At 41.6% G+C, this 17,295-nt stretch overlaps 1 protein-coding gene across 1 annotated transcript in view; it reads right to left on the bottom strand.

Annotated features, from left to right (window-relative positions):
* LOC306970649 (low affinity immunoglobulin gamma Fc region receptor III-A-like) overlaps window positions 1-17,078 on the bottom strand; it is a gene marked incomplete at its 3' end in the record, with an annotated part of 265,480 nt that extends 248,402 nt beyond the window's left edge. Inside the window, exons 1-4 of the mRNA XM_079566678.1 lie at window positions 16,995-17,078; window positions 16,892-16,930; window positions 15,335-15,586; window positions 13,888-14,127 (exon numbers count right to left, since the gene is read on the bottom strand). Coding sequence (XP_079422804.1) covers window positions 13,888-14,127; window positions 15,335-15,586; window positions 16,892-16,930; window positions 16,995-17,016 — 553 coding nt within the window. The 5' untranslated portion in view covers window positions 17,017-17,078. The remainder of the gene's footprint in view (window positions 1-13,887; window positions 14,128-15,334; window positions 15,587-16,891; window positions 16,931-16,994) is intronic.
* Between the last annotated feature and the right edge of the window lie 217 nt (window positions 17,079-17,295).

Raw genomic sequence — 17,295 nt, 5'->3', positions numbered from 1 at the left:
TATTACGTGAACACAACCTAAACTTGAATGATTCTGAATAATGTGAATTGTTGTTGCACTTTCTCCCGTTTCTGCGTCAAATAAAGACGTGATTTAAAAACGAATGTGATCGAAAATGTGCAATAATGTGCAATAAGACACTGGACATTTACTCCATCGACAAACCCCGAAGCCCTGACTGAAGGACAATTACATCCACCAGGCTGTATGAAGCTGAACTCTCTCCCTTCCCACCCCCACATGTGTCATTTCTGATCTTTTTGTGTCTGGAAACATTTAACACATTCTGTAAATAAAAGTTTGTCGAAAGCTCATCAGTTTGAGTTTCTCTGACGTCATCACCAACACAAACTGCAGAAAGTTTCTAGAAATCACAAATCTGAACGATCAACAGTATGTATGCTGATTCTGGCGGCCATCTTGTGACTGGCCTTCTGAACAGAGAGCAATGTAAACCAAGAGGAAACTCATTTTTGTATCTTTATTAAACCACAGGCTTTTTGTGATTATATTTGATACATCTGACACACTTCCTCTTTTAAACACGTATATTTACATTTGTTTCAGAATATTTAACTCTGTATTACAGGACTGTATTTACATCAATATAATGTTAATTAGCATGCACTAACAAACCAATTAATAAACACAAGATGGCTGCTAGGCTTGCCACGTAGACGAGCGTCACTTCCTGTCTAGAGGTTTGTAAGTATAGTATTTATTTAAACCGGTGTAACGATTTCAAACTACCCCCCATTCACCTTACCCCCCGGTACTTTGAAATTGATTTCAGACTACCGGGGGGTAACTTGAAATCGATTTCAGATTACCCCCAGGGGTAACCTGAAACTGATTTCAAATTACCCCCCCCCCCTGATTTCAGATTACCCCCGCCGCAATATGTATTGTTCGTTTGGCACGGCTGTGTTAAATGCCCGGATGTTAATTGCTAATAATAGCTACAACTCTCGTAACTTTTCATCTGGTAAGGTTAGCTTTAGTTCATAAACTTAACTATCCTCAAGGTTAGGGCTATGGTAAGGTTAGCTTTAGTTCGTAAACTCCACTATCCTTAAGGTTAGGGCTAAGGTAAGGTTAGCTTTAGTTTGTAAACTCCACTATCCTTAAGTTTAGGGCTAAGGTAAGGTTAGCTTTAGTTCGTAAACTCCACTATCCTTAAGTTTAGGGCTAAGGTAAGGTTAGCTTTAGTTCGTAAACTCCACTATCCTTAAGGTTAGGGCTAAGGTAAGGTTAGCTTTAGTTCGTAAACTCCACTATCCTTAAGTTTAGGGCTAAGGTAAGGTTAGCTTTAGTTTGTAAACTCCACTATCCTTAAGTTTAGGGCTAAGGTAAGGTTAGTTTTAGCTTGTAAACTCCACTATCCTTATGGTTAGGGCTAAGGTAAGGTTAGCTTTAGTTCGTAAACTCCACTATCCTTAAGTTTAGGGCTAAGGTAAGGTTAGCTTTAGTTTGTAAACTTCACTATCCTTAAGTTTAGGGCTAAGATAAGGTTAGCTTTAGTTTGTAAACTCCACTATCCTTAAGTCTAGGGCTAAGGTAAGGTTAGCTTTAGTTCGTAAACTCCACTATCCTTAAGTTTAGGGCTAAGGTAAGGTTAGCTTTAGTTCATAAACTCCACTATCCTTATGGTTAGGGCTAAGGTAAGGTTAGCTTTAGTTCGTAAACTCCACTATCCTTAAGTTTAAGGCTAAGGTAAGGTTAGCTTTAGTTTGTAAACTCCACTATCCTTAAGTTTAGGGCTAAGGTAAGGTTAGCTTTAGTTCATAAACTCCACTATCCTTATGGTTAGGGCTAAGGTAAGGTTAGCTTTAGTTCGTAAACTCCACTATCCTTAAGGTTAGGGCTAAGGTAAGGTTAGCTTTAGTTTGTAAACTCCACTATCCTTAAGTTTAGGGCTAAGATAAGGTTAGCTTAAGTTTGTAAACTCCACTATCCTTATGGTTAGGGCTAAGGTAAGGTTAGCTTTAGTTCGTAAACTCCACTATCCTTAAGGTTAGGGCTAAGGTAAGGTTAGCTTTAGTTTGTAAACTCCACTATCCTTATGGTTAGGGCTAAGGTAAGGTTAGCTTTAGTTTGTAAACTCCACTATCCTTAAGTTTAGGGCTAAGATAAGGTTAGCTTTAGTTTGTAAACTCCACTATCCTTAAGTTTAGGGCTAAGGTAAGGTTAGCTTTAGTTCGTAAACTCCACTATCCTCAAGGTTAGGGCTAAGGTAAGGTTAGCTTTAGTTTGTAAACTCCACTATCCTTAAGTTTAGGGCTATGGTAAGGTTAGCTTTAGTTCGTAAACTCCACTATCCTTAAGTTTAGGGCTAAGGTAAGGTTAGCTTTAGTTTGTAAACTTCACTATCCTTAAGTTTAGGGCTAAGGTAAGGTTAGCTTTAGTTTGTAAACTCCACTATCCTTAAGTTTAGGGCTAAGATAAGGTTAGCTTTAGTTTGTAAACTCCACTATCCTTAAGTTTAGGGCTAAGATAAGGTTAGCTTTAGTTTGTAAACTTCACTATCCTTAAGTTTACGGCTAAGGTAAGGTTAGCTTTGGTTCATGAACTCCACTATCCTTAAGGTTAGGGCTAAGGTAAGGTTAGCTTTAGTTTGTAAACTCCACTATCCTTAAGTTTAGGGCTAAGATAAGGTTAGCTTAAGTTTGTAAACTCCACTATCCTTATGGTTAGGGCTAAGGTAAGGTTAGCTTTAGTTTGTAAACTCCACTATCCTTAAGTTTAGGGCTAAGATAAGGTTAGCTTTAGTTTGTAAACTCCACTATCCTTAAGTTTAGGGCTAAGGTAAGGTTAGCTTTAGTTCGTAAACTCCACTATCCTCAAGGTTAGGGCTAAGGTAAGGTTAGCTTTAGTTTGTAAACTCCACTATCCTTAAGTTTAGGGCTATGGTAAGGTTAGCTTTAGTTCGTAAACTCCACTATCCTTAAGTTTAGGGCTAAGGTAAGGTTAGCTTTAGTTTGTAAACTTCACTATCCTTAAGTTTAGGGCTAAGGTAAGGTTAGCTTTAGTTTGTAAACTCCACTATCCTTAAGTTTAGGGCTAAGGTAAGGTTAGCTTTAGTTTGTAAACTCCACTATCCTTAAGTTTAGGGCTAAGATAAGGTTAGCTTTAGTTTGTAAACTTCACTATCCTTAAGTTTACGGCTAAGGTAAGGTTAGCTTTGGTTCATGAACTCCACTATCCTTAAGGTTTGGGCTGAGGGAAGGTTAGGGCTCAATCCGAAACCATCAAATTGTAGTCTCTAAGCTCTAACACTAGCAACTAACTCCTTAACCTTCATGGGGTCAACTGTTAGACCTCTATGCAGTTCGGGAACTAGACCTTCAGCAGCATTTGAACAATCCGTCCGTCCTTAAACAGGGGAAAGGGAAGTGACATCACCAACAGCTGTTTTTCTTCTTCTTTAAAGTTATTGGTGGAGTGCAGGCCAAACAAAAGTGCATGTCGCCCCCTAGTGTCCAACAACAACATAGTGTCCAAACAAAGACATTTAAAGTGCAACTAAACGGGCGTGGCAGAGCCTTTCCCCACCCACAAACAGAAGTCAAAAATTGCTGAGAAAGGGGTGGTCTCGGAGGCTTTGGGGGAGACGAGGGGGGTGAGTGTGTGGGCGGGGTCTGCTCTGTTGACCAGGCCAAGCCCCTAGATCTGACAGGACTGACAGACTGCTGTTACCGCTGTCACCACTGTGCGCAAGGTTGATTTTTTCGTAGGAGAGTTGGTACATTCTCATGACTTGTGATTGCTTGATGTAGCAACTAGTGATGCGCGGGTCAGGGTTTTTTTCAACCCGCGGGTCCCGCATTTGGAGCAGGTTCTAACCCGACCCAGCCCGCCCCGCAACGTTGTTCTATTTTTACAGCCCGCCCCGCACCCGCAACCATTAAATATTACGCGTTACAAATATGACCCGTATGAACAGTACCGGCGTGTCATCGCGCTCTCTCTCTCTCCCTCCGAAGAGCGCTGGGCAAGAGGGAGAGAGGAAGAGAGCAGAGGTCGGCCTAACGCGAAGTCACACACAGTCGTACATACGGTGAAAAATAGGAGATTTGAGCTCCACCAAAGCGTTCTCTGGATAAAAAGCTGCAAAACGTATATTTACGCCAAAAACCTGCTGTAAAGACGACGGTGGAACCCGCAACCCGCGCATCACTACCATTGACAGTGGATCACTACTAGCAACTGTCCTACGAAAAAAAAAAAAACATCGCTGCCGCTAGACTACTCGCTCGCTGTCAGTGACTGCGAACAGAGAGAGCATCGCACAGTAGCTTTTCTAAGGGATTTATTCCTCTACACCACCTCAGCCGAAGTGTGAGCATCGCAGGGGCGCCATCTACTGGTTTGACTCATAAGCTCAGGCGGTGTGTGAGCTATGCGTGTCCTCGTTGCTACGTGACGGAGGCGGAGGCGTGTGTGGGCGGGGCCACACAGGCACAGAGGCAGAACCACGGGCAGAACTGATGACGTTTTGTGGACGCCGTGGACACACTCTCCTCCAACCGCAAAATAGCAAATGTAGTTGCTGCGTGAAACCAGTAGGGGGCGCTAACCCTGCGGTTTTAGACACTAAAGTGAGATTTTGAACAAGTTTGCACCAAATGTCAACATATTGACTGGGACATGTAGCTAACTCTATTCAACAAGCATTTAGACCGTTTATCAGCAAAAAAAAGTGGATTTGGTGTTTAGTTACTCTTTAAGGAGAAAAATAAATCCAAATGATCCAAACATTTCCCTTTAGTGTTATTTTATTTCAACAGCTGTTTCTTAAAGCTACATTATGCAAATGATCCATGTGGCTTAAGTTTCTACTAAATGAAATCAAAAGCATTTAATCCGTTTCCTGAGTTTCCTCTTTAACACTGACAAGTGACTGAGCTGTGGGGACGACAATATTTTTGTCAAATTTTTATCACATTTTCGTCATTTTTTGTCACATTTTTGTCACATTTTTGTCATTTTTTTGTCAAACTTTTATCACATTTCTGTCATTTTTTTTGTCATATATTTGTCATTTTTTCATCAATTTTTCGTCACTTTTTTGTCAATGTTTTCTCACTTTTTTGTCACATTTCCATCAAAACGTCTCAGTTTTGTTGCTATTTCCACAGCTTTTTTCCAGAAGCTTTTGGACTGGGGTAAAGCCAAACTGGAGAAAACGTGCTCGGTCCAGGTGGGAGGTAAGGGGTTAAACATGTGAACCCAATAGATGACTTGACATGTACAAACTATAGTGACAAGAACGACTGCAGTTGTTTTGTTTGTTAAATCTGAATCTGTTGTTAAAGCCGCGGTGTTGACTTATCACTGCACGAGTTCTTTGCAAAGGTGCCAATGTAAACTGAAAAAATTGAGGAAACTGGATACGATCTACAGCTATTTAAGAACAGATGAGAGAGAAGAATAGATAACCTTTTGAAGATTAATAGTGTCTCAAGTGTGAATTGTTTAATTTAACAGAATTAAACACTGTCATTTTAAGTTGCGTGATGACGTTGACCCGGATGTGATTGTTTCACCTGAGAACAAGCACCAGATTTGAGTTCATTTCTCTGAAGCTCCTGCTCCTGCAACATGTCGAGGCACATGGACTGTTCCCCAGGGAAATGTTTTAGCCTAGTCTTCCTTCTCATAAACATATTATCATCATCATTGGCCACGAACCAAAGTAAGTTCTGATTTTGTTGTATTTCATTCATTCATCGACAAGCTTTACGTGTAGATACGCATTGTTGCTTAAATACAACGGTTAGGCAGAAGAGATGTCATTACTATGAAGAATACTACAAGATAAACTGGTTCAAATGCCCCGTATAAAGTTTAGGGATCACGAAAAGCAGCCTTGTGCAGTGATTTGCTTGGCTGTAGTGTGTAGACCACGTTGTTAGCTAGTGTTAAGTTAGCTAGCCGCGGCACAAACCCGCCCTCCTGTCAGAGGGAAAGACGTCTCAATAAAATAACTAGTGTCAACATGTTAAATCTACTGAATCTGTGAAACGCTTCACCTCGAGGGGGTTGAGCAACAGATCAGAGCCAAAAGATGAATAGATTATAGAAATGATTATAGATTATAGAAAGTGGCGGATACCGTGCACTTGCATGAACTCAAAGTCCCAGAATCCCCTGCAGTGGCCCTCCATGTTTTCCCGCCAGTTCGCATCTCGGTCTCACAGTTGCCTCTTGAACGCAAAGAACTGCTCTCTTAAGTCTGCAGTGCACAGTTTACTTTGCTGCATATTATATACAAACGTTTCATTGCTTTTTCTATGTCAGAACAATCAATGAAAACAAATTATATAACTTAGAGGCGTAAACATTACTGTGACAGTAATGTATAATTGTATAATAAACCTTACACACAATGAAAGAAAATAAAGTGGGCACAGATCAGATCTGAAGTGTCAAAAGCTGAACTTAAAGGGGGGTGTTATGCAAAATGGACTTTTTCAAGCTCTACATCATGTTATTATGTCATTCCCTCATTATAAACATGCCTGAAGTGTTGCCTTGGCACGTTCACGTATTTTTGAGTAATCTGTAAAAACTCTGATGGCGGCCATTTTAGGGATAGGTTTGCCTGAGTCCTCCTAGAAACGCCCCCACCTCCTGGAGACGCCTCCGAGCTTTCGTCACCAGCCGAGTAACCAACCACTGCTCCTCAGCAGAACCCCCTCCCCACTGATGCCACAGACAGCGTGTGGAGGGGGCGTGTCGGAAAGGCTCAGAGGTTCTTAAAGAGACAGAGGCCTATTTCAAGGCATTCACTACAGCCATTTTGAGAGAGACATTTTATACAAGGCAGTTATTCTAATTTACTGCATTTACCAACAGAAGGTTTGGTCATCATTGTAGTGTGATATAGACTGGTGCTATGGGACTGAAAAAAGGATAATACGCCCTCTTTAATAAATAAGTCTGGCTGACATGTTGCACTTTTTTGTTTTTGTTTCACAGATAGAAACATCACAGCTGTGGTTGGAGGAAATGCCATTTTGTTTGTCAACTTGCCAAATTCTACAAACATCACTTTAGACTTCGAAACAGCGAAGGGGGAGCTCATCTGTATCTGGAGAGAGGGCAGAGTCGTTCCTGAGTCCAAACATTCACTGTACCCTGTTCAAATACTCCCTCAGGAAGATGGTTCTCTGTCCTTGATCCTGAACGTGACCAAGAACCACACTGGATGGTACAAGGGTGAAGTGTTTGGAACAGAAAAAGGCATTCTCTTCAACACTAACCTCACTGTCCTGGGTGAGATCATCACTCTGCATCACACCAGCTCCTCTTTTATCAAATGATAGAACTGTGGCTACCAGACTCTTTCTGCTTTGAGTCTCATGATTTTTTCCTGTGAGGACACCAACATCATTTAAATTGAGTTATTGAGGACTTTTAGATAGAACATTGTGTTTTAACAGGAACAATGGACAGGTCCCCAATCTCTGAGATTTTACTTACAGTAATCACATTCTGATCTAAAACATGGACACAACTAATAAAATGAACTAGTAGTGGAACTAAGCACATTTTCTTGAACTTGTGATCCAGTTACAGTACCTAAAATTAGATCAGTTACAAAATACCTTGACATGATGAGGACCATAATTAAATAGCATCATTTGGTCTTGTGGTTTTACGTTATAAAATATTACACATTTTCCAATATTACAAAAGCATGGGACCATGAAAATGCTAGTAGTCTCTTTTTTTCCTGAAATAAACCCAGACAGCATTCCCTCTATGATGATGCTAGTGTCTCTTCTGGCCTAATCTCCACTATTTACAACATGTTGGCCAACACAGCCATTCGGGCTCACGATGCACAAGTTTGACTGTTTAACAATCTTGTGTGAACTTTAATGATAAAATCTCAATATAAAGCATTAAGTTAAATTTCACTGAACAAGACATGGCCCTGAAATTGAGTCTGGCGCAGTTTTTTTCATTTGAAGGAGCTGTTTTTTTTTTTAATATCTTTGTCTTGTGCAAAAAGGATTGAGTTTTAAGTATATATTGTTTTTGATTGTGTCTAATTTATTTGCCTTTTCTTTCTAAAGATGGAAAAGAACAGCCCACTGGTGAAACTGAGAAGCCCAGCGGTGAAACTGAGAAGCCCAGCGTAGTAGCATTAGATACGATACATAAGGTGTGGATCCCTGTAGTCGTGGTTTTACCTATTGTTGTTTTGATTATTGTTGGCTTGTTCTGTTGTGTCAAACATAAGCGTAAAAAGGAGTTCAGTGAAGAGAAAATAGAGCTTCCCTCCTTGCTCCGTCCTCAAACCGTCCCAACTGCTGACAGACAAGATTTGGAAGCTGAATCTGATTCTGTCACTCACGGAATAGATGATTCTGTCACTGACCGTATGGAAGAAGGAGACTTGCCTCAGATGGAAGCACTCCCCACATCCACAGCTCTCCTGAGTGAATGTGAGTGAGTGTGAGTGTGAGTGAGTTAATGCCGGTGGGAGGGGCCGATGGTGCAGCTTCTGCCAGTCTGCCCTGGGGCGGTGGCTGCAATAGTGGGTTACCACCAACAAGTCTAGTGTGAATATTTCAGTGAATTCAAATGTAGGATTAGAATGCTTTAATGTAATCTAAGAGACTCTACGTTTAGATGAAGGAAGTTGGGATTGTCCAAATGTGGGAAAACTAAACTCCAGAGCCAATAACTAAATGCAGCTCTGGTATTGGGTTATCAAAGCCACATGGTTTATAACATGTCCAATCACAGATCAGAGCGATCAAACTGAAGGGTCGACATCACTAACCATAACTAATCCTACAATGACCAGTTAAAGGAATATTTCAGGATTTTTGACATAGGGCCTCATTTCCTCATTTTGTAATTCATGCCGTTCTTATGTTTGAAGAGTTTCGTGGCGCAAGGCTAATGCAAGGCTAGCGCATGTCTATGGTATCAGCTAGCCTGCATTAAAAACCGTGTGACCCGCTCCACAGAGCACCTGAGGCAAATCACTTATAACACCAGACTAACCATATAAATGTCTGTGTCCATAGAATCATGTGTGGAATATAGCTGACCTTGCATCACATGAATGATCGCATTTTGAGGGACTATTTTCTAGCAGATCACTCCACCGCAGTTTAGCTTATACAACCACGAAGCTGATGCTGCTCAAATATAAGTTATTTTAAATGATTCTATGGACACAGACATTTATATGGTTAATCTGGTGTTATAAGTGATTTGCCTCAGGTGCTCTGTGGAGCGGGTCAGACTGTTTTTAATGCAGGCTAGCTGATACCATAGACATGCGCTAGCCTAGCACTAGCCTAGCGCCACACAACTCTTCTTCTATCAGCAACACTCTGGATAACTAGGAAATGAGGCCCTATGTCAAAAATCCTGAAGTATCCCTTTAATTATTCAGGAAATGTTTTGCACTGATTGTATTTGGCCTCAGTGTTTCAGTTTGAGGATTTCAAATATTGTCTTCTATTCAAAATTAGATCCGAAAGGCAAAAGGCGTCCCACATTTGGACAGTCCACTCTTTAACAGAAGTAGATCCGGAAACATGAAGTCTTTTTCACTTTACAGCTCACTGACAGTCTTTGGTCACGTACGATTTCTGAATGTTGAGCGTGTGGATTATTAGGTTGTGCTCTAAAATAATGAGCAGGTTCAACGTTTGCTTTTATATTACGTGAACACAACCTAAACTTGAATGATTCTGAATAATCTGAATTGTTGTTGCACTTTCTCCCGTTTCTGCCTCAAATGAAGACGTGATTTAAAAACGAATGCGATCGAAAATGTGCAATAATGAAAGATGATGAAATGTTGAAGACACTGGACATTGACAAACCCCAAAGCCCTGACTGAAGGACAATGACATCCACCAGGCTGTATGAAGCTGAACTCTCTCCCTTCCCACCCCCACATGTGTTTAATTTCTGATCTTTTTGTGTCCGGAAATATTTACACATTTTGTGAATAAAAGTTTGTCTAAAGCTCATCCGTTTGAGTTTCTCTGACGTCATCACCAACATAAACTGCAGAAAGTTTCTAGAAATCACAAATATAAACTATAAACAGCACAGACTGTATGTGGAGGCTCTCAGTCGTACAGGCGTCGTCCATTTTAAGTGTAGGTTCTTCAGTGAATCAAGAACCTTCACTGAAGTACAGACTGAAACACATTGGAACGTTTGCTGATTCTGTCGGCCATCTTGTGACTGGCCTTCTGAACAGAGAGCAATGTAAACCAAGAGGAAACTCATTTTTGTATCTTTATTAAACCACAGGCATTTTGTGATTATATTTGATACATCTGACACACTTCCTCTTTTAAACACGTATATTTACATTTGTTTCAGAATATTTAACTCTGTATTACAGGACTGTATTTACATCAATATAATGTTAATTAGCATGCACTAACAAACCAATTAATAAACACAAGATGGCTGCTAGGCTTGCCACGTAGACGAGCGTCACTTCCTGTCTAGAGGTTTGTAAGTATGGTATTTATTATAACCGGGACAATTTATCATTAACCCAAAAGGAAAGATGCCTTGTACCAGGTTACAGCAAAAATGCTCATTTCCACCTGTCGTCCCGGGGCAGGCTGAGAGTTCTGTTTCAGTCGGCGCAAATACAGCTCTGTGGGAGAGAAACGGCTTTTCAAAGAAATTTCTATAAAGAAAATGTCCAAATGTTTTCCCTGATCAGTACTCGATAGTGATTGGACTCACAAACCTTCTGAAACCTTTTGTCTTGAGACCACAGACAAACAAATGAGTAACAGCAAGTGGTCATAAACAAAAAGTCTGCCAGACAAATGAATAGAGCTCCACAGTCCCGCCTCCTCTCCGGTCTGGAAGTAAAACTCCCCATCCTTTGAGACCGTTTTGATTTGGAATAAAGTCTTTAACTCCGTCAGCTTGGGCTGAATCCAGCTCTGTGGTTCTAAAGCGACCGCAAAGTCAGACAAAATTATGAAAAAGTGGCAAAAATGTCACAAGAAATTGACAAAAAATGACAAAAAAAATGACAAAAAAAATGACAAAAAAAATACTAAAATGTGACAAAATGTGACAAAAAAATTACAAAAAATTTACGAAAAAATGACAATGAAATGACAAAAAAGTAAAAAAAAATAATGAGTTGAATACCCAACAAACAAATGATGGAAAAAAAATCTGATGACGTGAGGAGAAAGGTGGGAGTTAAGGGGTTAAACGAACCACTGATCATTTTTATTCCAATTAGCAGGATTCAGATTGTTTAATAGTGAAATAATATAGAACTTTTGTCTGCAAAGTAACAGAAACTGGCCGTGTTTGCTGAAACCCTGGTTGCCTTGACCAGCGGGCGCGATGTCGCGATGGTTCTTGGGATGCGGAGTTTCTATAGTCAGGAAGTGAATGATGTCACAGCCTTGTACCTTTGCCTTTTCTTCAACATGTCGTCTTCTTTTTGGATTGAAATGAGACATTTTATGGTCACGAATTGCTACATCGCTGATTAGCTTTTGCGGTGACGTTAAACTCTTGATATTTGAATTTTTGGAAAATCGACGGTCGTGTAGACGGGGATTTTTTGCTTCCGGAGCAACAAGAGCACAAGGGGCGGGACTGTGGAGCTCTATTTAGGCTAAATGGAAATCATGTATTTCTTTTGTTCCAACTCATCATGGATCTGTAAAGGAATGAATACAGTCAAGTCTGTGCACATGTGAACAGTCACATGTTCCTGTGTCAGTACACGGACACCAGGAGAACAGTGGAGACGACGAATGGGCACAACACCACCAGGTGGCAGACCAGAGCCACGGGCAGAGAGCGGGCGGCGAGGGCATCAGTGAGTGACAGAGCAGGGGGCGTGGTTTGCAGATTAGGGGGCGTGGTGTTGTTGATTACTGAAGATAACTTTTCTGTGGGAAGAGCACAAAGACTGAAGCGTTAACACATGAGCAAATTAGAGGGGGATTCATGTATTTACTGAAGAAGAAGAAGAAGAAGAAGAAGAAGAAGAAGAAGAAGAAGAAGAAGAAGAAGAAGAAGAAGAAGAAGAAGAAGAAGAAGAGGTGATGAGTCAGACAAAGAGCGGTCCCTTATGAGAGACCAACAGGCCTGGCTAGAATCGTGAGGCCGTCCTTCTGTGGACCCACCACCTGCAGGAGGAGCCATAAGGGGCTGGTGCATTGCTACGACCCGGCGACGGACAAATGGAAGAAAATGGATGGATGAATGAACAGGATTTAAAGTCTGAGCCTAGTCAACTAAAAGCTGGTCCCTTTAAAAGAGCCACCAGAGGCACTGATGCTGGAAGGACACGTCTCCTCTGGTTTTAAAGCAGCACTAAGTAACTTGTTTACCTTAATAAATCCTTTCTGTAGTTCCTCTGGGGGTAATACAAGTGTTAATGGGATGACTGGGGGGTCTTTCATCTCCCCCTGGTGTCTCTGACCAGAAAACCACAATTGCAACTTGACTGCCACCAGACCGGAGGCACCAATGCACACTAATAGAATCACGAAGAAGAAGCTAACAGGCTAACGGCAAAGCTAACTTGAGTGAAACAAATGATCTCCATTGTGTAATTGGATGTACAATATCCCTCTGTCCCTTTGTCTTTCTGTCAGCGTAGTATTTCCTCTCACGGACAGTTAATGAGTAAAAAAACGCAACTTGCTACGACATCTGCAGTTGCACTCATGGCCTTTGGGGCATGAGCTACTGCTTTAAAGCAGGGTGCCACTGGAGGAACATTCATGAGCCGAATTAGGGCTGGGCAACTTTGGAAAAAAAATTATCACGATTATTAGTTCTGCTAATCCACGGCTGCAGCCTCAAGAATAATCCACATGGTCCAAATAGCGATCGATAGTTTTCCTCTTGTCCTGGTCGCGTGTCCTGGTCTCTGAGCCTCTGAGGCTTGTTTTTGTTTTGCCCTTTAGACGAGTTAGCGTGACTTTGCAGCTGATTTTACACTGCTGCATGTGCTTCCTGTTTGTCACAGGTGAGTGTTTGGGAGGTGGATGCAACCAATTAAAACCCGAGATAAAACAACCTAATAAATAGGATATTTATAAACACTTAGCATAAAACAATGGGCCCATGTAAAATGAATATAAAAACCTAAAACCAACTCAAAACAGTGCCGACCAGCACGCCGCGACCACACGCCTCCTCTACGGGTCTGGGAATGGGGTGTCTCCGTCGGCTCCGCTGTCTCCTCTACTGCAGCCGCCATGCGTTTCCTCGACATAGCGGCAGGAACCGGAGCGTGCCCTCTTGACCAGGGCGCCCTCGAGTTCCATCGGTTCTGCCGGCCGCGAACCCCCGGGTCGTGGGTCTCCTTCCTTCTTTCTTTTCCTCTTTTCCTCTCGCTCTACGTGTTCACGCCCTTTATGTACCGTCCGTGCAACACAGGTGCACTGATTGGAGTGCCAGTCCCCTCAAATTAAATGATTTAAAAACACACAGAAAAAATAGCCAGCCATCCCACTAGAGCCGTGACATATTTCAATGTACAACGGAGGTGGAAGTCTGTACATCAAAGCTAAAAGAGGAAGGTCAACTGTCTTAAATGTTAAAAGTCAAAAGTTTGGGGTCACTTAAAACGTCCTTATTTTTGAAAGAAATGCCCTGTTTTTTCCCAATGAGGATAAGAGTCATGCTGTTGGAAACTGGTGTATTTTTCTGGAATACCTACATACGTGATAAGAGGTGTATAAACTGAAGGATATATACTCCAGCATTCGTGAGCTCCATTTCTCTCAAAACAGCCAGAAAATCATCTGAAACTCCACACTTTAAAACCCCAAACCTTTGAACTGCAGTGTAACAGCTACTGAAGGTGAAACAGGTGAGAACATGAGGAGGTTTGACCTGTGACGTGGACGTGGCTGGACTCTGACCGCTCTCCTCCGACCTCACACATGTACAGGCCTCCGTGTGACGCCGACGCGTGTGCGATGGTCATGTGATCTGACGGCTGCGTCGACAGTAACTTTCCATCGTGGTAGAACCGCACCGGGGGTTTGGGAGACGTCCTGTGTCGACACCTCAGAGTGATGTTCTGTCCCTCTGGCACTGGGAAGACCGGGCTCTGGAGGAGAACAGGTCCCTCTGAAAAAGAGTTGTGCAGGTTCCATGAAAAGCAGGAACAAGTAAACAATGTACTGATAATGTCACGTCTGAGCGGTCAAGCCCAGCAAAGGTCATACTCGACTAAATCAACATTTACTTCAGTTTGGTCATTTACAAATCATTCAAAACATATGCAGGTCAAACAGTAAACAGCATCCATGACCAGACGCTGACAGGAGCTGAAGCTTATTGTGTCGGTCCTCAGCCTCTTAACTCCCACCTGAAGGGTGAAGTGACAAAAATTCAACAAAAATGTGACAAAAATTCAACAAAAAAATGACAAAAATGTAACAAAAAATTGACAAAAACTCAACAAAAATGTGACGAAAATTCAACCAAAAAGTGACAAAAATGTGACAAAAAATTGACAAAAACTCAACAAAAAAGTGACAAAAAGTGACAAAAATTCAACAAAAAAGTGACAAAAATTCAACAAAAATTCAACAAAAAAGTGACAAAAATTCAACAAAAAAATGACAAAAATTCTACAAAAATGTGACAAAAATTCAACAAAAATGTGACAAAAATTCAACAAAAAAGTGACAAAAACTCGACCAAAAAGTGACAAAAACTCAACAAAAAAGTGACAAAAATTCAACAAAAATTCAACCAAAAAGTTACAAAAATTTAACAAAAAATGACAAAAATTCAACAAAAATGTGACAAAAATTCAACAAAAATGTGACAAAAATTCAACAAAAAAGTGACAAAAACTCGACCAAAAAGTGACAAAAACTCAACCAAAAAGTGACAAAAATTAAACAAAAATGTGACAAAAAAGAAATACAAAACATAAAAAAGGTGACACAACACAGCAACAACGCGAGGAAAAAGATCAGTTTTGTGGGTCTTAGTTTTCAAATGAGGTGTTACACAGGCCTATATAATGGCCAAAGAGGACAGAATGCATTCGGTTCAGGCGGGTGGTAAGAGGTTAAAGGCACAGACCACAGTTTTTACATTCTGAGATATGTTCTTCTTCACGCGTGCCTTCAGTCACGAAAATACAGCACAGACGGCGTTAGCATTTAGCCTCTCCTCCTCTCCTCTATAGACGCAGGTTATACTAATGGAATCATGCGGAAGAAGCTAACAGGCTAACGGGCAAAGCTAATGACAATAATCCACCACAATACAATAATCTACACATAAACAATGAGTGTAAAAAGATGACATCATCCTTTACCAGTGACAGTGATGTAGAGGCTGGGCGTGGCCTGTCCCGCTGAGCTCTCGCACCAGTACACTCCACGGTCATATTGGGGTGACAGATGATCAACGGTACAGATTGAAGCCTTCCATCCGCCCCAGCCCTCACACGAGCCCAGGGCCGACATAGAGGTGTTCCTCTTCACCATCCAGCCTTTGTCCTCACAGCTCAGATGCATGATTTCCCTTTTGAAAAACTGTAAGCGCTCTGGTTCCACATGGAGAGAAGCTGCAGAACAACGATAAACATGAAAACAAAGAGGTGATGGTCACAAAACACATGGATTCTGATCCATCCATCCATTTTCTTCCACTTTTCCGTTTCTGGGTCATGGGAATCACATTGCACCAGCCCCTATGGCTCCTCCTGCAGGTGGTGGGTCCACAGAAGGACGGCCTCATGATTAACCGGGCCCATTGGTCTCTCATAGGGGGCTTCTGACCCGCTCTTTGTCTGACCCGTCACCTCGGACCTGTTTGCCCTGGGAGACCCTACCAGGGGCACGAAGCCCCGACAACAGAGCTCCAGGATCATTCGGGTGCTCAAACCCCTCCAACAGGTGAAGGTGGCGGCTCCAGGAGGGGCTGGATATTGAGCCCAAAAAATTAATTTACACTATTTTTCAAGCCAGGCAGGATATTTTAAAGAAGGGGTATTATGCGTTTTTCAATCACATAGCACCAGTCTATATCACACTACATTTACAGACCAAACCTTCTGTTGGTCTGTAAATGCAGTAAATTAGAATAACTGCCTTGTATAAAATGTCTCTCTCAAAATGGCTGTAGTGAATGTCTTGAAATAGGCCTCTGTCTCTTTAAGAACCTCTGAGCCTTTCCGACACGCCCCCTCCACACGCTGTCTGTGGCATCAGTGGGGAGGGGGTTCTGCTGAGGAGCAGTGGTCGGTTACTCGGCTGGTGACGAAAGCTCGGAGGCGTCTCCAGGAGGTGGGGGCGTTCCTAGGAGGACTCAGGCAAACCTATCCCTAAAATGGCCGCCATCAGAGTTTTTACAGATTACTCAAAAATACGTGAATGTGCCAAGGCAACACTTCAGGCGTGTTTTTAATGAGGGAGTGACATAATAACATGATGTAAAGCTTGAAAAAGTCGATTTTGCATAATACCCCCCTTTTAAACGGAACAATAATGTTAATTTTCTTTTCACACCAAAGATGATTTCTTTTACATTTGTATCTGAAACAACAAGCCACTTCCTTTAACGCTGCCCCTGGACCAACAGCATCTAAACATGTTTTTCTTTCTGCTTTTGATGCTTTAATTTTCTTTTTGATTAAATACTGATATAATTTAATGATCAGCCTTGAACTTTAGTGCAAACATCCTTCACTTGCGTTGCCATTGTTGGGCTGATTCTTGTGTTTGTTCAGGGGAGTTGTGGATAAAGATTGACAGGCATGAAAGCCACACCGGGATCGTTCAGTCATTGACAGAAAACCTCTCTGCTTATTAACAGTGTTTGTCTGTCTTCAGTTATTTATTGTATCTATAATGGTATAAAATAGACCCACCTTGATTCGTGGTGCAGACCATCAGAGAGGTCACAGCAGCTGCAGACAGAGAACAACATCATATCAACACTTCTCTGTCTAATGGTTTAGATGAAATACTCACAGAGCAGTGAGACTGGCCCCATGGTCAGTCAGTGCAACATGAATCTCTGGTGTAAATGTGAGATTCAGGTGCAGACACACGGTGTGACATGAAGGCGGCACTTCCTGTCATGCCTGCTGCTGTTATGTCGTGGGTTTTTCTACAGAAACAGGTTGAGTCGACTTTCTATCTTTAGCAGTGAAACCGCAGCAGCAGCAGAATGTCCACTTCCTCTTCAGCACTTTGAGGTTTCTTTGAAAAGTGCAAAATAAATAAAATGCATTATTATTATTATTATTATTATTACTACACAATTTAGTGA

Source organism: Gobius niger, assembly GCF_951799975.1.
Source record: "Gobius niger genome assembly, chromosome: 11".
NCBI lineage: Eukaryota > Metazoa > Chordata > Actinopteri > Gobiiformes > Gobiidae > Gobius > Gobius niger.
Note: the sequence above shows the minus strand (reverse complement) of the source record. Positions and strands in the feature narration are given on the sequence as shown.